The sequence below is a fragment of the Branchiostoma belcheri genome, unplaced genomic scaffold (assembly GCF_001625305.1).
Source record: "Branchiostoma belcheri isolate BF01 breed outbred unplaced genomic scaffold, Haploidv18h27 scaffold108, whole genome shotgun sequence".
NCBI lineage: Eukaryota > Metazoa > Chordata > Leptocardii > Amphioxiformes > Branchiostomatidae > Branchiostoma > Branchiostoma belcheri.
In genome coordinates this window covers 885,905-912,203 of record NW_017802469.1, presented here as the reverse complement: position 1 = coordinate 912,203, position 26,299 = coordinate 885,905, and the positions used below count along the sequence as shown (strand labels likewise).

General features: G+C 37.5%; 1 protein-coding gene across 1 annotated transcript in view; it reads left to right on the top strand.

Moving 5' to 3' along the window:
- Positions 1–26,299, top strand: part of LOC109480574 (bone morphogenetic protein 1-like) — a 119,290-nt gene that overhangs the window by 84,542 nt on the left and 8,449 nt on the right. Inside the window, exons 8-15 of the mRNA XM_019782808.1 lie at positions 8,321–8,461; positions 9,333–9,425; positions 10,263–10,361; positions 10,956–11,124; positions 11,993–12,125; positions 12,955–13,097; positions 23,724–23,834; positions 24,364–24,506. Coding sequence (XP_019638367.1) covers positions 8,321–8,461; positions 9,333–9,425; positions 10,263–10,361; positions 10,956–11,124; positions 11,993–12,125; positions 12,955–13,097; positions 23,724–23,834; positions 24,364–24,506 — 1,032 coding nt within the window. The remainder of the gene's footprint in view (positions 1–8,320; positions 8,462–9,332; positions 9,426–10,262; positions 10,362–10,955; positions 11,125–11,992; positions 12,126–12,954; positions 13,098–23,723; positions 23,835–24,363; positions 24,507–26,299) is intronic.

The following is a 26,299-nucleotide window of genomic DNA, read 5'->3' as shown; positions in this document are numbered from 1 at the left end:
TTGTGGGGGCACTGCATGTCTAACCATCTGCGTCCATCCCTCTCGGTCATACATGTACAATTGTACATCTGGAAATCGGTCATACCAAAAGAATTTAAAAATGGTACATACATGTACTGCTATCTCTGCTTAGCACTCAGTTTCTATGAGATTAGACAAAAAAGCTGTGTCAACTGCATTGAAGACTACCTGTAAGAATGTGGTTGATAATACAACTCTGTTCTCAAAGATGTTTTTATGTGCAAGTGCACCTGAACGTCTGCCCTTGTAGTGCTATCTCTGCTTAGCACTCAGTATCTATGAGATAAGGCGTATGAGAAAGTCAACACAAAACACTACAAGCGGACTAGCCCCCCTGCTGTTAAGTGCTTGCACAATTGCGTGGCCCAAGGGTTACAGAAATTGAGATGGTCACCACCCCTATGCTCTGCATAGAGTGGAACAGGAACTTTATGGAGGTGGACCATTCTGAATTGAACTGAATCCACTGTCAAACTTCTACCCAAGCAACTGTACATAAATAAGATACTAATAAGAGTTCAGAAATGAAAAGATGAACTATAGAATTTTAATTCAGTCTCATACAATGACTAGAACTTGCTCAGGTAATATTTTTATTGAACGTCTGCCCTTGTATTTCCCTTATGAATTTCAACATAAATGTCTTGTTAAGCCCTGCTAAACTTGATGCATTGCCAATAAAACCTTTAACGCCAACAGGTCCTTGGACAAAAGAACAGGCATTGAAAAGTTGATTTGTATTCAACAAGCTGTTAGGGTAGTCAGACTGATCTTTCACGTTCCTCGCATTGACATTTACAGAGGAGCCATCAACCAGTCCAAGAAAATGTCGCAAATGGGCCAAGACTTTTGTGCTTTGTCTTTTGGGCATTGAGTTTTTACCTTAGCCAAGAAGACTCAATGTGTGTGTGTGTGTGTGTGTGTGTGTGTGTTTGTGTGCGTCTATGTTTGTATGTGTGTTTGTGTGTGTGTGTGTGTGTGTGTGTGCGTCTATGCGTTTGTGTGTGTGTGTTTGTGTGTGAGCGTGTGACTGTGCGTCTGTGTGTGTGTCTGTGTGTGCTTGTGTGTGTGTGTGTATGTGTGCGTTTGTGTGTGTGTTTGTGTGTGCGTCTGTGTGTGTGTTTGTGTGCGTGTGTGTGTGTGTGTGCGCGCGCGCACGTGTCTGTGTGTGTGTCTGTGTGTGTATTAAACAAGACTTATTACGCAATGTTTCTTTTTGAGTCAATGTTATATTACCTCACAATTACTTATTAATTAAATTTCCACACAAAATGATCTTCTTTAAAATCCAAGCTTTTTTTATAGCTATATTCCATTTAAAAATGATAAAGCTACTTTAATTTATATATAATGATGTAGATACGTTTTTACTGCTGAGATGCGTTCAGTACCAGTCAAAGTAGAGCTAAATCAATTCAACCTTTGAACAAACGAACATGCAATTGTTGTAATAGATAAGAGGCTTATCCTGGCTCATGCCTGAAAGACCAATAAATCATCATATGATAGATAACATGATTATTCTTCACAGGTAGGAGTGACAAATTGCTTGCATTAATACATTGATTTCCCTGGTTAGCTTTTCTTTTTAATTTTAGATTATGGATACAATGCGTGTATTATTATTATTCAAACCGAAGGAAAACATATTGTTTTTGCTCAGTTTCCTCTTCTTCTCTAAACACTAACCTCTGACCTGGCCAACGACCTGATTTGTTGACGTCTGTCACTATGGTAACTGATGTTGGGTTTACATCATGTTGCAATTTTATAGCAGGAGGGATTTAGACTCCTGTCTGACCATATGAATATATTTGATTAAGAATTAACAGAACAGACTATGTGCATTTGCTTTGCAAATGTTAGTATTCATGTTTAGTATTCATGTAGTACTCATGTGAGTTATTTTTGATCACAAAATTTAAGAAAATAGAAAATTCTGACTGAAATTTAATCAGAAGAAGGCACAATAATGTATTGTGAAATATGTAAAATATGAATTCCTGTAGACATCAGAATATAATTGTATGTTTTATAATATTGCTATTACGATCACAATTTAAGACAAAATACAAACAGACGATTCCAATACTGCACACTGAGTTTCAAAATTGTGAACATTTAGGGGGAAATAGCTCTTGGTTACAATAATTATGACTGTACAGCAAGCATACATACAGTTACATACAGTTACTGTACAATGTACATGTGGAGTGCCTTTTTTTGTATTTCCTGAATGCCATTGCCAAGTTGTGACTGATATCAGTGTTCTACAGTCATTCTTTATACTGTCGATTTTGATCAGGTCCAACTTATCTTCACAAAGTAGAGCAATGAATCCATGTCAACTCTGTAGGCTGGCTTTTTCCATCTCTGACAACCAAATGGAAACCGTTTGAATGTCACCATCATGATAGAGTAAAACAGAGAAAAGTATGGATGATAAAATACCTGCAATTATTAAATGTAATTTCATATAGAAAATGGAGGGTTTGATATAAGAATTGTTGAGATGCAGAGCTATATGTCGTGTGCACAAAAATGATAATGATTGTGTTTCATAGTAGACAATATTGCATCAGATTCTGTTATTTTTTTAACAAGCAGATTAATGATATGATAATTTTTCCTTTTTAAAATATTTATGATGTAATTTAATTGAGCATTGACAGGAGCTTTTAATAGTTGTTTGAACATTCTATCAAGTTGAAAATGTGATATTTCCATCCCCATTAAATGTCTTGAACATCTCAGAATCTATATCTGTTATATATAGCTGGTATATAATAACCACCCTTCGGCATAACACACCAGCTTCGTACTACATTATACTGGTACTACATTTAGTAAATTTAATTAATACGTTCTCTGTTTTCTGGCAGTTCAAGAGCACCATGCAGCATTTAGTTGAGCTCATGTTACTATCCAGTGCTTTTTGGGAATAGGTGCACTGGTTCACCCAACCTAAAAAATTGGGTGCACATAACAAAATAATTTTTGGGTGCACAATATAAAATGAGATTGAGAGTGTCTGCAAAAACTAATTATAACATATATGTTAAATTTCTAAAGCAAAGTACTACAAGAATAATTTTCTGACACCTAATTGTTAAGAATATGCTGTATACTAAAAAGTACATTTAACAACTTGACATATGTAAACCTACGAAAATATTTGGGTGCACTGGTGCACAGAAAAAAATTGGGTGCATAGCACCAAATCTGGGTACACTAAGGCCACACCAATTTAATTTCTTGGTTAACGGATTTTTCTAGAAAAATAATGGAGCGGGCGGGCGAAAAAAAAAAAAACAGGCCTAGGCATCGTATTATGGCCCAAAATGGTACGATAGGAGCCATGAAGTCAACACACCAGGCTGGTTCAAAATTTAAACAATGGATTTTGAACTTTTAATGATACCATTGCATTGAAAGATGGAATAACTGTAACAACTAGGATGACACTGTTTTCAACTGTTCAGGGCAAAATATGAGCATTTTGCAGTTGATTCTGGATTTTTATTTTTATTTGCAAATGTGAAAAAAATGAAGCGGCGAATCCGTTAACCAAGAAATTAAATTGGTGTGGCCTAAGTTGCACAATTGCACTCAGCATTTCGAGCCCTGCTATCTAAAATGCAACCTTTGAATCTTCTGTCTTTTTCAGCTTAATACATAAATGTATTTCATATTTTCTTACTTTGATAACAACTCCTCAAACACCTAAGGCATGAAATCCAAATATACCTGGTACAATGCTCAATAAATGCCACCATTATCAAACCCAGACATTCCTCTACTTTGAAACACATGAGATAAATTTCATAATACAGCAGTCATGAATATGATGTATGTGACAAGATAGTTAAATGCCTGGAACACTTTTCTGAATGAGATTGAATTCATGTAGTATTAGCAAGCTGTGAATATGTGACAAGGAAGTCTTCACTGTACATGATACTGGAAATCTTTTAATATATGACAGTTACTTCATGTTCACAGTTTTTGCAGTGACTCTTCATAGCAAACTCAACAAACCACAAAGTTAGCATGCCAAAAACTGGGGGGTTTGGGGGGTCTTCATGGTCTTTGGGAGCTTTTATGTGCTATTTTCTGATTGCATATAGACAACATAGCCGGCCTGGTTGAATTACCCCTGTTTTTTGAACTGGGCTAATCAGAAAACAGCCGAAGACCACCAAACCCCCGTTCTATAAGCCCGCATTATATTTTCCGTCTTGTATAATAATTTGCAAATGATACAAAACTATGAATCATCCTTGTCTTGACTTGTCTATCCTGTTTGTTTCCTTTTAAACTCCAAAATAATTGTCTTGAAGTTCACTTTTTGCATATCAATCAATAGTTTGTGCTTATAGACCTGCATTTCTCCTGCAGTCTCTTAGTGTCACTGACAAAAGGTAGTGGATGCTACCTGAAACGTCTGACCATTTCCAAAATCATATCCAGATGCTTGAGTAACTGTTACAGTTTTTTTTGCGTATCTTATTACTTGGATGTCTAACCTTCACCGACACACAGTAACTATGGTTATTTCAACTATGAGCTCATAATAAAAATGCTTGAATGTGTCCTTTCTCCTACTGTGAAATTAAGTTTTTGCAAACTTAAATTTTACATAAGATGATTATTATATAACATAGCAAACCTTGAATATGTGGCAGCATAATTGATCACTATAGGAAAGTTAAATGACAGTTACACAGGGATATGGGCCATGTTTGAGAATATTTACATGTATATCATTTCTCAAGGGATTTGAATACATCAGTTTTTACAATGTTATGTAATTACATGTCATCCTTGTGATATATCTAGGGATGAAACTGTCAATTTATTATCATCATATTAAACAAAAGTTTTTTATGACAGTGAAGCATTGTTGTTTGAATGAGTTTTGTAATATTTGCATGATGAGGACAGTTGTTAATGGGATTGTATCTCTACATCATTTATATGTTTATTTTTATGAAGGATTTTATTAGATAGGCCATCAAATGTTAGCAGCAAATCTGCCATAGATAGTTGTAATTTAGTGGTGAGAATTAGAAGGCTTATTATTAGGGAACACTAAGTCTTGTGTTGTATTACTTAAAAGACAAATACACTTATTTCAGTTTGATGCCTTTTTTTAAACCCAAAATCCTACATGTACATGTACTTGCAAAAGGTGGTTTGTTGCTTTCTTGACCAGTCCCACACACATAGGGGTGATATTTGACCCAAATCTATGTTCACGTTTGATGCCTGCTTGTAGTGTTTCCACTTTGAAACCACTACTCTGTTAACGTTAGTACACGAAAGAACATCTCCACAAACAGAAAAGTATACAGAGAAAACAGGATTTTTGGGTTGAAAGGAACCAAAACTGATTACTTTACTTTTGATTGTCTTTTGACATTATCATGATTGCATTTAGCAATTTGAATACTTAGTACTATAAGATTGACTTACTCTACATTACATTTTTTTTAACGGTTTGGTTCAATGCAAGGCCTATACGACCACTTCTCGGCATTGAACTAGAAATATGAGAAAAACATGGCTATGTCAAGAGATGGCGGTGAACGTTCGATTTGAAAGCCTGTAGATTGTAGGTTGGTGGGAAACACTTGTCAGGGAGGGAATTCCATTGAAGCTTGGCCGTACGGGGAAAGAAACTGTCACTGTAAAAAGATTTCGAACAAGGAATTTGGATGGTGAAGCATTATAAAGCATTGTGAAGCATTGCATTATAAAAAATATGATTTGTTAGTTCTTATGATAATCGTAAATTCTGAAGATGTTTAAAAAGATAGTCCTAGACCTTCACCGCATTCACACCCAGGTCTTAGAATAACTTGTAACACATGTCCATGTCATGGCAGAACAGAGCCCTACATTCGTCAACCCTGTCAGTGACTTATTACAAGCAATATGAGCAACACTGTTGAATGTGCTGAAGACAAATAAATCATCAGGTTTCCCTTTATGAAGCCTGGCAGCTGAGTATCCCATTGGGACTTTTAAGTGCTGAGTATGCGTCGTAAAGTGGGACGGTGGGTATTTTATGGATGAGCATTTTCATTGCAGAATCCTGAAAAATGCATGCTTAAGACTTAGCACTACTGTTCCTATTGTTTCTATGGGAATAATTTGGCACCCCATCTATCTAAGACTTCTATTCTAGGGATTAATACCCTTGTAGAGCATTTTTAGTGCCTTTTTAATGCCATCTTGTTGCTGATAGTTTCAAAGCAAAAGATTTTAGCTGCTTTATAATCATTATGGAAAATAGCATCATTTTTACTTAACATTTAGATAAGCTTTACTTAAATTTTCTTTACATAATTTGTTAGCCTTGGCAAAACATAATACGTTTAATATTGAGTTTTAAAGTGTACACTGAATGTTTTCTTCAAGTTTATATTTCTATATCTGTACTAAAAGTATATATTGAAGCACTGTTTGAATGAACTGGTAGAAAAAAAGAATAGTGATTCTAAACAAATTCTGTTGAACACCACTAGTCATATACACATGTAGTGCAGTATGTACTTTAATGCAGCACATTTCTGATGGAATATGTTCACTGTATGGTAATTTAATTGCCATCAGTCATTTTCTGTGACTTGTCACGGGCTTTCGATACACTCGATCATAATATTTTGTTGCTTAAACTTAAACTATATGGTATAAACAAAATGTCTTGCAAATGGTTCAGGTCTTACCTGACTGGTAGGTCTCAGCGTACATGCCTTGAGGCGGTACTGTCCAAACCTTCACCAGTAACTTGTGGCGTACCTCAAGGGTCTATCCTTGGCCCACTTCTTTTTATCTTATATATCAACGACTTGCCAAACTGTATTCAGCTATGCAAGATAGCGATGTACGCAGATGATACTATCATATATTTTGCACACCGGAATGTACAGACAATAATGCAGACAATTCAGAGTGACTCAGTTCGGCTTGTGCACTGGTTCACTGCAAACAAACTCTCACTTAACCCCTCAAAATGCAAATCTATGCTTGTGGGGACACATAGGGCCAAAGCCGCCACAAGAAGTCACCTTCACCTCACATTATCAGGCACAGAGCTAGACCAGGTGAATACTTTTAAGTATCTAGGGGTCTTTTTAAATAGCTCGTTACTATGGAACGACCACATCTCGCATGTTACTAAAAAATTGTCTCAGACAATTGGCATCATGAAGTCTTTGAAACCATTTATTAACACAGAAGCTTTGCTGACAATATACACATCACTGTTCCTTCCCCACTTACAATACTGCAGTACTGTCTGGGATCAAGGTAGCAAGGAATGTATAGACAAACTTCAGAAACTACAGAACAGGGCAGGAAGGGTGATACTGGGGTGCAATCGCTACACACCTATCGACACTATACTGCACAATCTAGGTTGGACACCTGTGAATGAATTACACAAGAGGAACAAAGCAGTGCTTGTATTCAAGGCTCTGAATGGCTTGTCCCCTCCTCACATCTCGGATCTCTTCACACAGCTCAGGGAAGTTCACTCATACAATACACGCTTAAGAGCACAGGGGGGACTACAACTGCCTAAGGCTCATCTGCAATACAAAAAGAAATCCTTGTCCAGTACTGGTGCAGCTCTTTGGAACGCTCTCCCATCTACATTGAAAACAGCAGCTTCCGTCGCCTGGTTTAAGCGTTTGTATAACCAGAATGTTCTCGCAACATAGTAACCGTTACTTTTGTTTTGTAACATTGATATGCAAATTTCCATTACCTTCTTTATTTATTTCATTTGTTGCATTTTATTCGCTTGTTTCATATAAGTTATTAGTTTACCGTATGATTTTGAAGCACTTTACCAATATGTTATTTTTGCAATTAAGCTAATTGTACCTTTGTTTTCCTGTTTGTTATTTTAAGCTAATAAGTATATTTTGTAAATGTATATGTCCGCAGGGAACATTGAAAAACGCCCTTGCGGCGACATGTTTACCCTGGGTAAATAAATAAAAATGAAATGAAATGAAATCAGTGTTACACATACTGACAGTTTGAAATATTGACTTGGAATTGATGAAAGGGCCCTTCAGCATCTTTCTGAGCAAAATGTGGATGGTGAACCCTTAATAGATCCTATTTTTGTAAGAGAAATCATATAAGGTTGTGTAATATGTATGTCAGGGTAGTGGCTCCAATTTTAGTACTTAACATTATATTAGAAGAAGTGCTACATGTGTGTGTTCTTACTCTAAAGTAATTATTATAGCAAATTCCATGTTTTTTTCCATCTGTGTTTCAGCCAAGTTACAGGGTCGGTACTGCGGCCATGCTGTCCCGACAGAGGTGTACAGTCTGGGTCCGTTTGTCCAGCTACACTTTCAGAGTGACGAGTCTGTGGTCGGCAGGGGGTTCAAGGTCAACTACACCGTGTATGAACTTGGTAAGTGTTCAGTCTTCTGGTTCTGTTCAATGAGGGCCTGCATGGGGGTCCAGACAATGCTGTATGCTATATTTTGAGAGTCAGCTACGTATTATGCTGAATTCAAGAAACCTCCCCATTACTATAAATTTCGGGTAGCTATAACGCATTAAGTAGAATTAAAACTGCGAATTACGCTCTGCGAAAAAAGGTACCAATTACGCTCTACGTTGAATTAGAGCGGTCCATCTATGCTCTACGTAGAATTAAAACAGCCTATTACGCACGCAGGCCGCCTTCAATTATATTGGGGGTGAACTTGCTAGTTTCTCTAGCAAATAATGTATTGTACATGACTTTAAAGGACTGGTATGAATTAGTAAAACAAAAAGCTTATACAATAAGTAGTGACATCAAAATTAATGAAGTTGATAATATTATATACATTAATTTTACATCAAGATGATAAAAAAGTTCAAATAACCAAAAAAAAAAGAATTTAGATAATAATTGCTCAGAATGCATTCAATAGCTATATATGAGCTTTGTCATTTCTTGGAAGCCTGGATGGCAAACTGCTAGACTGGTTCATTCAGCAAACACAAACATAGGAACACTAACAAGCTTCCTGGCAGCCACAATGGCTGAATTGCGAGGCTTTTTGAAAGGTTAATAATATAAAAGTAGAGTTACATTTAAAAGCAGTGATCAAAATCTGTAGGAATATCAGATTGTTATTACACCTTTGATACTTTGTAGTATTGAAACGAACAAATCAAAACACAGGGTAGATTCACAACAACTTGAAGGTAATATAAGTCCATGTACTACAGTGCTTCAGATGAAGCAGATGTTATAAACTGATGTCTCACCATCTGTTGTTCCCATGCAGATCCCTTCTCATTCCTGGAGTCATCAGGACAGATGTTACACAGTGGCAGTGGAGATGACCCCATGATGATGGAAAAGGAAAAATATCTACCAAGTAAGCTTTTTATACATCACATCTTAGTATTCTCTGTTTACTAACATAGGAAAACATGTTTATATTTTAGAAAACTTGGTGCTAAAGAGCATTCCACCCAGGGCTATTTTGTGTGGTCCCTTTTCCTAGCTTTTTCACCTTGTACTGTAATGTGTTGTCCCTTTCCTTGGTGCTGAAAACCCATCCCAACCCTGTAATATCTTGTACTTTCCCTTTCCTTGGTGCTGAAATACCATCCCCACCCTGTACTATCATGTACCATCCCTTTCCTTGGTGCTGAAATACCATCCCCACCCTGTACTATCCTGTACCATCCCTTTCCTTGGTGCTGAAAGACCATCTCCACCCTGTACTATCCTGTACCATCCCTTTCCTTGGTGCTGAAAGACCATCCCTTCTATGTACTATCATGTACCATCCCTTTCCTTGGTGCTGAAAGACCATCTCCACCCTGTACTATCCTGTACCATCCCTTTCCTTGGTGCTGAAATACCATCCCCACCCTGTACTATCCTGTACCATCCCTTTCCTTGGTGCTGAAATTCCATCCCCACCCTTCACTATCATGTATCACCCCTTTCCTTGGTGCTGAAAAAAATATCCCCACCATGTACTATTCTGTACCATCCCTTTCCTTGGTGCTGAAAGACCATTCTCTACTGCATACAATTAAATACTGCACCCAGTCTTATTTCTCTACATTTTCAGATTCTGTCTTTCTTTTTTTTCAAGAAAAGTGGCTTGCAAGAGAAGTTTTCACCATAAATTCCAACAGTATTGCTTTAACCTATAACATTGATTTCAAAATGGCTGACTGTTTGAAACTCTTGTTCCCAGGTTGTGGAGGTGTGCTAACAGCCAGGGAAGGGAACATCACATCCCCGGGGTACCCTTACAGCTACTACAACGACATTCAGTGTGCATGGATCATAAAAGGTATGAAGTCAAATTTCTTCTTCAGTGAGCCTGAGTAATAATACTTATTGCATGCCCACCTTGCTGGAAAATATTGTGATTGTTACTTTTGAAATACGACTAAAGTGCTGCCATTTTCTTACCAAATATGGAACTAATTCTGAAATGAATGAAGGTTTTTTTTAGAGAACTAAAAGTTATCAACAATACTTGGAAAGTAATCTGCACCACTACTTTACATAGCTTTTTATTGCTTAAATTTCTGTTCTTATTTGTAACAGAATTTGTTACAATATTAAAATATTTGCCTTTGTCGAGAAGACTATCAAATCACTTGCTATAGTGTGGGAGACTATGCGGCATGACTCTTGAAGGCATGGTTCAATGTTCATGATTTTTGGTAGGCAGGTTACCGTTGTGAGGAGCATAGTCAAGTTCAAAAATGGGCTTTGTGGGGGGGTCTCTACGTCACTGCAGTGGACCTTTTGTGTTTGTCATTTTTATTGTGAACAGGATTAATTATAATGTTGCAGGACTGTTCTCATGAATGTTTCAAACGTTTTCCTTTCTGTACTCTTTCTCTTACTAGTTCAATCTTTCTTTTCGCTCTCCCAGGTTCGGAAGGTGAATCCATCTCTCTGACGTTCCATGACATTAACCTGGACTGTGACAGTGAGTTTAACTACGTCCAAGTCGAGGAGCTTTATGTGAACATCACTCAGTACGTCAGCTACCTGCTCAACCACAGTGATAATGGAAGCTACGCAGACTGTAACACAACATGGTGAGATGTCTGTTTGTTTGTTTCGCACAACAAAGGTAAACCATCTTTAGGCGTAACACACCTGTTTTGTACAGTAAGTACTAGAAGCGTAAGACAGGACTACATGTGTAAGGTTTGAATCACTCACACTGGAAAGGACCCCTACTCTTTTTGGTAAGTGCGGTGGGTTCTTTTAATGTGTGTGGGGTGTGGCTCTCCCCAAACATGGGACCTCCATTTAACGTCCTATCCGAGGGACGTCTCTAACCAAAGTTTAGTCCTGAGTCAAGTGAGGAAAGTTGTGTAAAGTGCCTTTCCCAAAGGCACAAGATTGGTGACGTGTAGGATTCGAACCCGGGACCTCTTGGTCCTGTGCTATGCCACACGACCCCACTTGGACCCAACTTCCAAGTGTAATAGGATATTAGGATTTTCTTTTGCACAACCAGGGATTGTCTTACCTTGCCTAGGCTAGCTATGTTTTGATGCCTATCAGATACCTTTGTAAGAGCTTCTTAATTGAGTACTGGCTTCTTGCTGCGATATGAAGCCATACTGACTTTAGTCCATCAATATGATGGGTTGGGCAACATTTCTGTCTATCATGAGTGACAAAACTCCATCAAATGAAGGAAAGACGGTTGCTGGCTAGAACACTGCCACTGAACGAAGAGACGTGTTGCCATATATGAGGGCCTGCAAGGGGGGGTCCCGACAACGCTCTACGCTGAATTTGGAAACCTCTCGATTACGCTGTACGATAAATTCCAAGTGGCTACAATGCATTACGTAGGATTAAAACAGCCGATTACGCTCTACGGAAAAGGGCTTGCGGGCCCCCATATATGTATTACAGTAACTAAAACAACATTTTTTGTTTGATTTTCAGCTCGATGGTGGTTGGTCGCTACTGCAAGGTGATGCCGCACGTGATCGTGACGGAGGTGGACCAGCTGCTGCTGACGTACTCGTCCAACTCCAACAACATCGGCAGCTTCACGGGATTCCACGCCTCCTACACAGTCGGTAAAGTTCCCTGCTCGATGTCTTTTGCTTTCCGTTTCAGTAGCCATGTTTTCTGTTTCTGACTGTTGTATTAGGTTGTCACAATCATTGTGTTTTCACTTTGTTATTTTGATAAGAACATTGTGGTGTTGATAAAGTATTTGCTTTGTAATTTTTTTTACACAAGTTACATATTCTGATGCACCTAATGAACCAATATGTAATGTAATGTCACACAGTACCAGGTATTGAATGCTGCATGGGATTGTGATTTATGTTAAGTTTTCATAAAACTTACAAATGTGTAATGGATGTTTCATAGTACAGTCTGTTTGCATGAGTTTTGACTATTCTGTGGATATTGCTTGCACATGCATGTACATTATCATACCAGGTAATGGTAAAGTTTCAAGAACTAAGGACATACAATTGAACAGTACAAAATTGTATACCAGGTATTCAATCTCTATCATACATTGTGAGGTTTTTAACTACCTTATTTTGTATCAAAATATTTGAAATTGGATATTTCAATCTCTGGAAAATAGTATTTGCATTCCACAAGACTAATAAGATGCTAAACTTATAATCTTTGTTCAGATGAGACATTTAAAGTTTGAGTTGTTCCCCTGCCCAAATAATCTTTGTTCAGAGAAGAAATTTGAAGTTTGATCTGTCCCCCTGCCCAATATATAATCTTTCCAAATGATGCCCAAATAATGTTTGTTTAGAGAAGACATTTGAAGATTGAGCTGTTCCCCTGCCCAAATAATCTTTAAGAGAAGACATCTGAAGTTTGAGCTGTTCCCCAGCCCTATGGATCAGAGTGACTCATGTTGTCAATAGGTAGACCTGGATGAGTGTGTACAGAACCAGAGCAGTTGTGGTCAGATGTGCATCAACATGCAGCCGGGCTTCCGCTGTGACTGTGAGCGAGGCTACGCGCTAGCGGAGAACGGACGGGACTGCACGCCGAAGGAAAAACAAATGTCAGGTAAGATGCTAGCAGGTTGATAGGTGCAGCTGACAGGTGTTGTCCAGATTAAAGTACCAAACTAATGGGAAAGACTGTTTTTTTTATATGTAAGTATGTCAAAAGAAGTACTAAGCCTTGTATTAGGAAAAGCAAGTGTATGTCTTTCAGTTGAAAGCAATGGAAAACGAAGTAGATGTTTCTAGTACCATGAGTTGTCGAAGACCTCCACTACTAAAAAAATAAAATCATAAAGTTGAACATAAAATTTCCCTAACAGTTTAGAATTTCTAGCTAAAAGGCATTGAAAGGGATGGTACAGGATATTACAGGGTGGGGATGGTCTTTCAGCACCAAGGAAAGGGATGGTACAGTATAGTACAGAGTGGGGATGGTCTTTCAGCACCAAGGAAAGGGATGGTACAGGATAGTACAGGGTGGGGATGGTATTTCTAGCTAAAAGGCACTGCAAATATTTCACAGGTTGCAGTAAGTGATCATTATGAAACAGTTACCACAATCGTAGAGGCTTAGTTTTGTTTTATGAGACAGAAAGTTCCAAAATGTAATATGTAATTGCTACATGTACTACATGTATGTCATTGTTAGCAAAACAGGAATTGGCTAGAGTTTTTTTTCTAAATGGCCTCTATATGTTACAGTTGCTTGTGGAGGTTTGCTGACTGCGGCCCGAGGCGGAATAAAGTTCACGATCGTCCCTCACGCCATCACGGACTGTATATGGGTCATATCCGCCGAGAAAGGGCACCGCATCTTCCTCACATTTGAGGAATTCCACGTGAACTCCTTTGAGGATTTCTCCTGTACAGACAACTACTTAGAAGTTACAACTGGGAAACAAAAGGTAGGAAGGACAATGCTGAAAGTGTAGCAGTTGTGCTTTTTTATTTTTATTTCTTTCACTGTGTATACAATTATATCTATAACGGTAGTATTTGCAAATCATATTTTACTATTTAGATATTACATTGTAGTTTGAAGAGGTGATAGTCACCTGTTATGTTAATCCTTCCACAAATGTGGTAAATCTTCATCATTATGTGTAGATAAATAAATTATGAAACTATATAAGACATAATTGATAAAATCATTTGTATGATTTAACTTTTGTATGATTTTAATTGTCTTTTGCATTGTTAGATTAAATGATTGATTCAGAAATTGATTTAGCATGTTTTTAATGCTTTTATCTGACAAAAATCCTTGTGGTGGTTGAAACAATGATTGTAATTATTTTTACCGTAACTGCAATCTTTATTATCATCATTTTTGAAAGAATACTTGGAATAATGAAGAGAATTTTTTGTTGAGATATGTTACTTCCCACTTTTCTTTGTGACTTCTTTTTCTCTATATGTTCACCTACTTTTTCTACCAATGAAAGGACAATCGCTCCGGTGAAATTTCCAACATTCCAGAACGGATCGCGAGGTTCAGTCCTGAGGTAGTCTCTTTTTATTACTTTCCATTTCCTCTATTTGTCATATCTTAAGACTTTGTTATCTTTTGATTTCCCCATACATTTCTTGATTTATAATACTTATCAATTATTAGTTATATAAATGTGTGTATAGCCTGCATCTGGCATGCCTTAAACATGCCGAGAACCATATTACAAAACTGTCATTTGTACCTGAGAGATTTCTGATGAATATGATCCATTCTGTTGATAAATATGTTCAACCTTGGCATCATTTTCTGTGGAATATTAAGTTCATAAATGAATAATACGGAAGTACTTTCTAAGGTTACAGCAATTTAATTTCTTGGTTAACGGATTCGCCCGCTTCATTTTTTTCTGATTTGCAAGTAAAATTAAAAATTCACAATCAACTGCAAAATGCTCATATTTTGCCCTGAACAGTTGAAAACAGTCCTTTTCTTCCTAGGTGTTATAGTTATTCCATCATTCAATGCAGTGGTATCATTAAAAGTGAAAAATTCATTGTTTAAATTTTGAACCAGCCTGGTGTGTTGACTTCTTGGCTCGTATCGTACCATTTTGGGCCATAATAGGATGCCTAGGCCTGTTTTTTCACCCGCCCGCTCCATTATTTTTCTAGAAAAATCTGTTAACCAAGAAATTAAATTGGTTTGGCCTAAGGTACAGATATTATTGATGAAATACAAAACTTCTTGTGACACTGCTAGGAAACACTTAGTAGATTAGGGAGACACTGGCCCCTTAAAGATGAATAAGGGAAGATCAACCATATATCTTCTATGAAAATAAAATTCTCGGGTGCTTTCCTTTAAAGCTAGTCCCTTAGCCTGACTTTAAGTTGGTTGCGGGGGGGGGGGGGGACAGTGTACTCTGACAGTTATGTTTTGAAGTTTAACAGTTATATTTCAAAACATGACATCAATTGTATTTCGAAACATCACACAAAGTTTTACATTAATTTTTGAAATACAACATTTTCAAATATGACAGTTTTAAAACAAGAAAAAAAGCAAAAACTTGAAGGTAGAATAATTAATATTATAACAAGAAGCCCCAAAATGTGAGCAGGTATAGTGTACTCTGACAGTTGTATTTTGAAAGTTAACAGTTACATTTCAAAACATCATCTGTATTTGGAAACATTACACTAAGTCTTACATTTTTGAATACAACATTGTCAAATATGACAGTTTTAAACAAGAAGTAAAGCAAAGACAAGGTAGACTTAAACCATAAAAAGAAGTCCCAACATGTGAGCAGGTACAGTGTATTCTGACAGTTATATTTTGAAATTTAACGGTTATATTTCAAAACATGACATCAACTGTATTTCGAAACATTAGTATAAACACTTAGTCTAAGTCTTACATTTTGAAATACGACATTTTCAAACATGACTGAGTTTTAAAACAATGGAAGAAAGCAAAGGTACATGACTGTACTCTTCTTCATGAGCTATAGAGTCAAGTTCAAGTAACTACCAAGGTCAAGTTCTGTGGTTCGATCTCCGAATCATAACATTTTTGGAGCGCCGATGACTCAGACAGTCATTTGTTACTGCTGTCACATCGCTCTGTGATAAAATACACATGGGCAGGGAGAGGGTATTGTGGGATTAAGTTGTCAAACAAATGGGGGTAAGTAATGGTAGTGGTTTTCTCCTGCCGGAAACATATTTGTGAGGTCTGCCTGGTACTGTATATAATACTGTCAGGCGAGAGGAATACAATAAACTGTGTACATCGTTGGGGGGAGGGGTTCAAAATTAAAGGTGGTCCAATGGCCACTGACCACTAAAAGTAAGGCTGGGACAACAAAAAGACACTTTGGGACATATTTGGGACAGTAGAAAAATAATCAACATCAGAATATCAGCCCTTCTTTTGTTTATCAGGCGCATGTCCCGGCTTTTGGATCCGGAAAAGTCCCCCGAATTTCCTGTCTACTCTGCAATTATAGTGTGCCTGGGAGTGAACAAGCAAAATAAAGTTGACTTCAAGTTGAAGTCATACAATACTTCCCAAAATAACAGGTTGGGACAGTTCATCCTCACTTTGGGACAACTGAAATTTATTTTGGGGACAGTGTTGGGACAATAGGAAGAAAATTTAATTTCGAGGCCTGGTCCTCACGTAGATAGCTTTTCAGTAGCACGTTCAACTTGGCAGAATGTACTGCGCCTGCACAAACCCATTTTCACGGTTTTTGTTGGATTTTTGGTTAACGTTGCATCAGAATTTGCCTGTTGCAGAGAATATTTGTTAACCTTACATACGCAGATACGACCTTATATGAGATGTTCTGATGATGACAAACAGAAGATGATGCCAATTGTGCTCTCATTTAAAATAAAAAATTATTATTCTGCTATTGACAAATGGCTCCAGGATTAGATTTGCAATGGTCCATTTGTACACTTTTACTGAATATTTATCACATGTGCTATATCAGTATCAGATCAGATATTTCTGTGGGCCATATGCATGTACATGACACTGTTAAGGCTAATTGCTACTTTGAGATAACAATAAGATTATGTGTCTCACAAATCAATCATTATTAATTATACATAATTTTATAGTTACAACCACCATCATACTGTATATAGCAGATGCACTTCTCCTACATTGTTATTTGTGACCTTAAACAGGTTATTGGACTTCACTTCATCATCAAAACTCAGTCTACGGAAGCTATTATAAACTATAACATGATTAATCCAGTCTATAGAACCGGAAAATGGCCTGAAGGGCATCCATTCTATCAAAGTATGCCAACATAAAAGGCAACATTGTGAAGTATAGCTCTTTGAATAGGATACAAGCTATATCTCTTGCAGTGATGCGAATGTTTTTGATGACCGAGGGCTTGCTATGGTTTGAAAAGATAATCCAAGATGACGGAACCTATTTGTAAAATTTTGGTTTGGCCACAAGCAGAATTCTTAGGTCAAATAGTTGGAGCTTCTCTCATTTTCAAGTTGAAGACTTAGGGCCAGTATGTTTCTATATAGCTAGTAGATATAATGCAATTTGTACTGATGATGTTGTGTTTGTTCCAACTTACTAGATTTTTACTAGATAACGACAGAGGTCTTTCTTGCTTTTCTCCGAATTCTTGTTACGCTTTGACTTTGACATGACTTTTCCTGAAAATCTAGAAAATGTTTAACATTCTGCGGTAGTCCCTATTGATTATTCTAACCTTGACCACAGCTGTTGATAGCTGGTATTGTGGAGTATCGATTGAGAGGAAGTTTGTAGCTCATGTAAGATCAATTCTGCTCAAGACCAGTCAGTGGATGGAAGCTGTATTAATTCATGAATTTACTTCCAAGATCTCTCCAAAATTGACTGCTTTCTTGGGATAATACTCAAGGCTCAAAATACCTGCATGTGTAGGTTAGGCCACACCAATTTAATTTGTTGTTTCTCGGATTCACCCTTTCCATTTTTTTCTGATTTGCAAAAAAAAAAGAAGAAAAATTTGGTTCTAAATCAACTGCAATATGCTCGATGAAGACATATTTTGGCCCAAACGGTTGAAGAAATTCCTTTTCTTCCTAGTTCTTAAAGTTTTTCAATGTAACAATTTCATTAAAAGTTCAAAATCTATTGTTTTAATTATAAACCAGTCTGGTACGTTCACTTCATGGGTCATATTGTAACATTTCCGGCTATCATGGGGTGCCTAGCTAATGGCCTTTTTTTTTTGCCCTGTCACTTCATATTTTTTCTGAAAAAATCAGAGAAGTAACAATTGAATTGGTATGGCCTTAACGCAGATCTCTGCAAGTTTTCTGATGTCTAGTTTTACTTTGCTGATTGTTACAATCTTAGAAACAGTTGAATTAAAGTTTTTGCCACATATTACATTGTGCAGTGCACATGTGATGTAGGGTTTTCAAATCCCTTAATGATCATGCCCTACATCAGAGATTTGAGGAAAAAATGGGTGCATAGTTTCTTCTCAAACCTACAACATATTTGTACAGACATATACTGGCAGAAAAAAAAAGTTTGTCTTCTTAATGTAGATGTAGTACTGAGATCAAGAGCATGCAAATTGTTGCACTTGATACATGAACTTGGCTATGAAAATGAATCTGTTTCTTTCTGCAGAAGGACATTTAAGAATGGCCCTGTTTGTCTGTTGGCAAAAATCCAAGTCTACAATTTACCACTGCAATGATGACCTTTCCTGAAAGGCGTATGTAACATTATGGTACCAAGTAAAACACTAGAACGTGTTCTGATATTTTCCATGGAATCATACACAGTGCCTGACCTTTCCAATATAGATGACAGTAACTGTTATATAAATTTTATATTTGCCGAAGGAAAAGATATTGTTTTTGCTCTGTTTCCTCTTCTTCTTTTTCGAACCAAGAAGAAAAAGATATGGTTTTTGCTCTGTTTTCTGTTCTTCTTCTTCTTCTCCAAACCAATAAAGGTCAATGACTTGAACCAGACGTCTGTTACCATGGTAACTAGTGGTGGGTTACATCATGTTGCAATTTTATAGCAGGAGGGATTTAGACTTCTGTCTATGAATGTGTTTGAGTAAGAATTAACAGAGCAGACCATACGCGAAGGTAAACATTATGCATTTTGCTTCACAAATGTTACCTTAAGTTTCTAGTCTTCATTCTGTCAACTGTGTGACGTAGCAACTGATCCATATTATAGTTTTTGCTATTTGATTAACTAGCTTTGGTTAGTGACATCTTATTGGATAGGAAAGTCTTATAGGTCATGTATTTGAGAACAGCTAGTTAAAGAACCCACCACTCTTATTGAAAAGAGTAGGGGTCCATCCTGGCATGAATGGATCAAAATTACAGTCCATTCTTACATACAATGTATAGCATGTACTTACTTACACAGTATAAAACAGGTGAAAGTTTACTGAAGACAAAATTATATTTTACTGGCCTGCAAATCTGCAAGTTGTATTTCACTCGCAAATTGTAGGTTGCTTTCCTGGTACATGTATTACATATGTGGTTTGAGCCTGGAGGGTTCTTTTCAACCCAGAATATTTCAGACAGACTATAAAAGTAGGCCCTAATCACCTCAGCCTAATTGAAGACCAGAACGGTCTTTAAGGCCACACCAATTTAATATGTTGGTTCTCGGATTTGCCTCTATTTTTTTCTAATTTGCAAAAAAAAAAGATTCTGGTTCTCAATCAACTCCAGTAGGCTCATATTTTGCCCCCAACAGTTGAGGAAAGTCCTTTTCTTCCTAGTTGTTACAGTTCTTCCATCCATATGAATGCAGTGGTTTGATTAAAAGTTCAAAATTCATTGTTTAAATATTAACCCAGCCTTTTCTGTTGACTTCATGGCTCCTATCGTAGCATTTTGGGCTATAATAGGATCATCATCTTCAGTACTGCTTAGCCTTCTAAAAAGAATTGCCTAGACTTGTTTTAATTTTTTTTTCACCCCGTCGCGTCATATTTTTTTCTGAAAAACCAACAGATTAAATTGGTGTGGCCTAAGGAAAAGATTTGAAGTGAATGCCTGAGAAAGACTCTTCTTTCTGCTAACAACGCCTCACAGCTACCGGACGTAATTACTTTTACGAGGCACAGGAAATTGACAGGCATCATTTCCATTTAGACTCGGTGCGCCCTAATTTGGGCTCAGTTCTGTTTACCCAATTTTGGGCAAGAGAAAAATTGGAAGTTTGACAAATTTCCACTGAAAGACGCATTCACTAAGTGTACATGTGCCTTTAGTGGATTGGATGCCGGAAATAGCTTTGTGGAAAATGTTTCTAACATTGATCAAGTTCCTCTAAATGTACTGTTTCTTGGATGGTTTGGATGGGGAACACAAAGATTTCATGTAATAGCGAGAAAAATAGCGTAATCTGGCCTATATGGTTGAAATATATCTTAAAACCTACAAGCTTAAAAGTCCTAATAACAAAAATAAACTTTTTATACAGTTGCACTGGGGCTCATTTGATAAGATTCAAAGCTAGAGACTATATTATATAATATGTACTAAAAAATGTCAAATTGTATTGACAAAATACTTTAAAAGAAATTATTATTCTTATTATTTAAATCAGAAGGGGAATACAGTTTTTTACTTCATAATAATAGATAAGTTTACTAATAATATTAATAATAATTTGATACATCTGTAATATGTGTTATCCGTCATTTTTGTTTATTGTTGTAAATCTTCAATGTGTCATAACTGCTATGAGTGGATTATTCATTTTACCTGCATTCAATATTGCAAATCATAAGTCTAAGAGATGTTTCTGTGGATTATGACAATTGCTATAAGTACCAAAATTTGATAAATTTTGCCTCTGATATCCAAAGATATTACAGATATCAAATGAATGACTATTCAACATTTTTGTGAATGTTTAAAATCAAGAATATACATTTTTATGGAGCTCTTATACTGTAGGTTCTTTGCTTATAAAAAAACTTTACAATTTCAAACTTTAATTTGTAATCAATGGTGACCTGACTTAGGTTAACATGACTTCTTGTCTAAAAGCTTTTTGTTCACACATTGGGGGGTAGCAACAAAGTACATGGAAGAATATAGATTATTCAATTACCTTACCCATTAACAAGAAACAACCCCAATCTACATAAAATCCAGACATTGCAAATTACTTTGAGTTTCCATTACCTGTTCTCCACCATTTTCGTTTCTGGGTCAAAGATGTCTACGGAAGTTATTAGGTAATTTTTCCTGGGGTTGCTGGCACCGTATTGTAGTTAGGACATGTGCCAAAGGCTGGCAGTTTCCATAATTGCTTGCGGGTAGATTTTACGGTGGCGAGCGACGTAGATAAATGATGGAATTAAGACGGGAATGGGCCATCCCGGGGCATAATTTACACCGCCGTGGCCGATTAATGACAGAGAAAATTGTGGCTGCAGCGGAGACAACTTGGCTTTCCCGCTGATTTGGGTGTTTATGGTTTTGGCCTTAGGAACAACATCCCCTGTTTCTGGTCCATTATATCATTAATTCACCAGTTTGTCAGGTTTTTGATACAGCAACAATATACAGAAAGGCCACTGGCACTGACGTTATGTAACATAGTAAAATTGAACGATAAAATTTGTAACATTTGAGCATTACAAAAAGGTTCTAAGCAACATTACCATAAAGGGGTGATATTCCTAGACAACCCAACCACTACATTCTGTATTTTACAGGATGTTTTATAGAAGAAGTACTATTGTAAAGTTGTGAACTATGATGGCATTGCAAAAGAGAATGGTCCGTCATCACTAAGGCATGCAACAGTGCCACCTTGCAGAAACAAGTGTTACTGCAGAAAATGAACCTCAAGACGCTTGAGTTCATTATATATAAATTTGTAACTTTAGAGGACAAACTTTATAAGTCACAAATAAAGATTTGGAAGAGGCATAATTTGGCACAGTAATAAATTTTTTGACTTAAGAAAGAACATGACAAATTTTGGGCCAGTTAGATACTAAGAAAAAGAGCAAAAGAGGTTGTGTTGTTGAACTGTTGTTGAACAGGTGATGAACAGTTGATGAACTGTTGTTGAACAGTTGTACTGTTGTTGAACAGTTGTTGAACTGTTGTTGAACAGTTGTACTGTTGTTGAACAGTTGTTGAACTGTTGTTGAACAGTTGATGAACTGTTGTTGAACAGTCACTGAACTGTTGTTGAACAGTCACTGAACTGTGTTGTTTAACTTTTGTTGTTTAGCTGTTGTTGAACTGTTGTTGAACAGTAGTTCAACTGTTGTTGAACTGTTGTTGAACAGTTGTTGTACTGCTGTTGTACTGTTGTTGAACAGTTGTTGAACAGTTATTGAACTGTTGTTGAACTTTTGTTGAACAGTTTTTGAACAGTTGTCTAACTATTGTTGACCAGTTGTTGAACAGTTGTTGATCTTTCGTTGAATATTTGTGAAATGTTTTTGAACTGTTATTAAACTGTTGTTCATACTTCTCAGGGAAATGGCGGTCGATACTGCGGAGACTGGAAACCTCCGCCGTACGTGACCACGGGAAGCGGTACCATCCAGCTCCGTCTGCACGTAACCAGTCAGAACAGCGTGGACTGGCCGGCGCTGGCAGCCACATACGCTTCTTACAAAAAATCAGAGGGTTAGTATCCAGATGTTTTCTCTGTTTTGTCAGTTTTTGTGGGTTGTGTGGCACAACGGCAACGTGCGCAAATCGGAATCAAGAGGTCCTGACATGCCACCGATCTTATGCCCTTGGGAAAGGCACTTTACACGACTTTCCCCACTAGACTCAAGTGAAAATGAGTATTGTCTGTCTTGTATTCGTCTCTATGTGCGGGACACAACACCAGCAACAGCTGCCTCTGCTCCGCATGTAGTATTGCACTGTTACAATTTCAATAAATCAAATCAAATCATTGAAGAGGAGTCAATTTAATTTACAAAGTACAACACCATTTTCTGGCCTTGCAATTGTGTTCTTTACAATGTGGTGAAATCAAAACCTGATAGAATAAGAAAAGATTAACAAAGTTTCTTTTAAATTTCTCTATTGTAAATCTTTCTAGATATAAATCAATATAATGCAGTTTTTGCCAATCAATGTTGATATACAAGCTTGGTATTTGAATTGTCAGTATGTGTATGACAATGTACATTGTACTATAGTTTAGTAACCCTTCAAATTTCAGGAATTTTAGTAATTGAAAATGGCATCAAGGAACATCTAGTAGACATCATAGCAAGATACGAACATTTTGAAAGATGATATTAAACATAACCTTGCTACAACCTGTTTGGTTTTCACAGGAGTAGATTATATCATAAACTAGAGTAACATTTGCAAAGCAAATACATAATGTTTACCTTCAGACATAATCTAGCCTGTCAATTTTTACTCAAACACATTCACATACATGTACTACAAGTATCTGGTGACAGGAGCAGAGCAGACCATGAAATGGCAACATTATGTAACCCAACACCAATCACTATGATGACAGATGTAAACAAATCATGTCATTGGTCAGGTCAGAGGTTAGTGTTTGGAACAGAAGAGGAGGAGGAAGAAACTGAGTAAAAACAAATTGAATATGTTTTCCTTCGGTAAACATAAAAACTGTTTTATCTAACCTAAAAAAGTTTATTTGTTTTTATTTTGCCCACAGAACGCTGCTACTTCAGACTGACGGACCCAAACTCAGGCTCCTTCACCAGTCCAGGTTATCCCAATGGTTATGCAGAGGACATGTCCTGTGTGTGGAAAATCAGTGTGCCAAGACATCACAGAATAAGGTACCACTGTCAAACACTATATAACAGAGTAAATACGGTACTTCCTGATTGAATGATAATTCTTATACATATAGCAATCATTTTGGAATTGTATGTAACATCTGTGTCCATAATATCACGGTGACCATAGTCCGTAATATGGCCACCTTGAGAAAAAGTGTGCTTCAAGATATTTTTACTGCAACATACCCTAGTATGTACATTTGAGGTGTGCAGGAGTGCATACCAAAAGTATGTTGCAGTAAAAATACATGTGTATCTTAAAGCACACTATTTCTCAAGGTGGCGATATTATGGACCCTGGTGATATTATGGACACGGATGTTAATGTAGAATATCATTTTAAATGTTTAAGACAGAATTAGTTCACTGTTACAGCTAAAAAGCAAATAAAACATTTTTTTTCAAACTTGAGACAGTCATAGTAAAGTAACCTAGAATCTAGGCCGTTGGTACGGTCATCATGTTGGCATAGCCTCCAGATCTTATTTTTTTTCGTTAATCTAGAATTAAATGTTCTTCTTTCAAGGTTGAAGTTCATTGACCTTGATGTGGAGCCTACTGTGGACTGTGAGTACGATTATGTAGCAGTGCATGATGGGAGACATCGTGGCTCTCCTGTGATTGGTCAGTTCTGTGGACCGGAGCCCCCCAGGGCCATAACTTCCACAGGTAAGGAAAAACACGTTAAGATACATCGATTATGGAGCTATGTAAGCGTGCTGAGTGACACGCTATAACGTGGCTTTGACGTGCACAGGGGACACACCATGACGGCAGTCATAGGGTGCTATATGGGGCACCAACAACGGCTGTCTTTACTGTATCTATATCAACAAATTATGTGGACAGGTAGTAATAGCTCACTCAAAAATGGTTCAAGAATCATAGTTTGTAGTGGTTGAATTTTTATGACTGGATGAGTTTACGAAAACATCGAATCATCGGCAAGTTCGTGCATCGCCCGTCCGCTCACCGGCCGATCGCGGGACTCGTTCAGCCATCCATTCTACAAATAAAGGAAGGGACATTGCATGTCCTAATCTGCACTTTCTTTTGTAGTATCTCCGGTAATAATTTGTGTTTTTTCCTTGTCTGGAGTAACTAAAATAGCTGTATAAACTGCGCGGCGCGGCGCGGCGAGGCCGGCGGTCCGCCATGTTGGTGCGGAGCGGCTTCAGACAGAACCTAGCCACTTATTTTGATACGGCGATACGGCGCGAGTTGTACATGTGCTTTTGAACAAAAAATATGGTATAGGAAGAAAATAAAGTGAGCGTATGCATTTCACCGATTGTGTATCGTATAAATTTAGAACGTTCTGTGGGGAAAGTCGATGAAATCTTCCGATTAGAACTCGCGGGTAAATCCAAAGATCGAACCGCTACCGAGTCGCCGTCGCAAATTTCCGTCTCGTAAACGGTCGTCGCCTTTCCGAACGGTCGTCGCCTTTTCTCAGAACGGTCGTCGCCTTTCGGAGCGGTCGTCGCCATTTCCGAGCGACCGAACTTCAGTTCCGAATATCCGCGGCATGTTCGGGACTTCCCGGAGTTCTTGGAATGTGTGAATCGCACTCAGTCCATAACATGGCGACCGTAGGCGGGCCAGAAAAGTAACTTGTCTCCTCAACTGCTGATTTTATAAGATCAGCATACGATCCTAGGCCTGGATCTTCTCCAGCCTATGTTTCCCTTCGCCAACAAACTGAAGAAGGGTTCATATAATGCCGTTTATACAAATGACAAATGAATCTTCAAACCAAAAACAAACATAGATTCCGTCCCTGTGCTAATATTATTTCTCAATCCCTGTGGTATGTATTCCTTTCGTTTATGTAAAATTCATGTAGGATTAATAAAGGACCTGCTGTTTTAGAAGGGGGACAATGTCTTACTTTGACAGGAGTTTTGACAAACTTGTAAAGCTATTTTCATCCCGAAATGTCTATGTTTTGTTACCTTGCTGAATGTTAATACTTGACACATTCACCACTGCACTGTATGTAAATACGACACATTCACTGGGTAGCACATCAATGCCATGCTGGTGACAAGTGTGAAATGGCCTGCTATGCTGGGCAAGCACTGAGACAACAAAATAAAACCCGGCTAGTGGTGGAGTTGTGAGTCAGTCAGTCAGGACATAATGTCCTTGGTCAGAGTAAATGCCTGCATGTGTGATGGTGCTTCCGAATGAATGTTTCTGAGTCAGACCATCCTGCAGCATTCATAAATTACATGCTCGCACAATGGGCTGTTCCAAAATACATGTGGAGTTTTTCTCGCCCCCGTTTCAAATTCAGCAATGTATGAAAACCTACAAACGTTCTAGTTCAGAGGGGTTTTTTTCAAATAATGTTTATTCGCATTTCAAAAGGAAACAAAGAAAAAAGGGAGAGGACATGTTCACATACAAGAAAAATAAATACCCAGAGACATTCGAGTTCAGAGTTACCCAAACCCTTC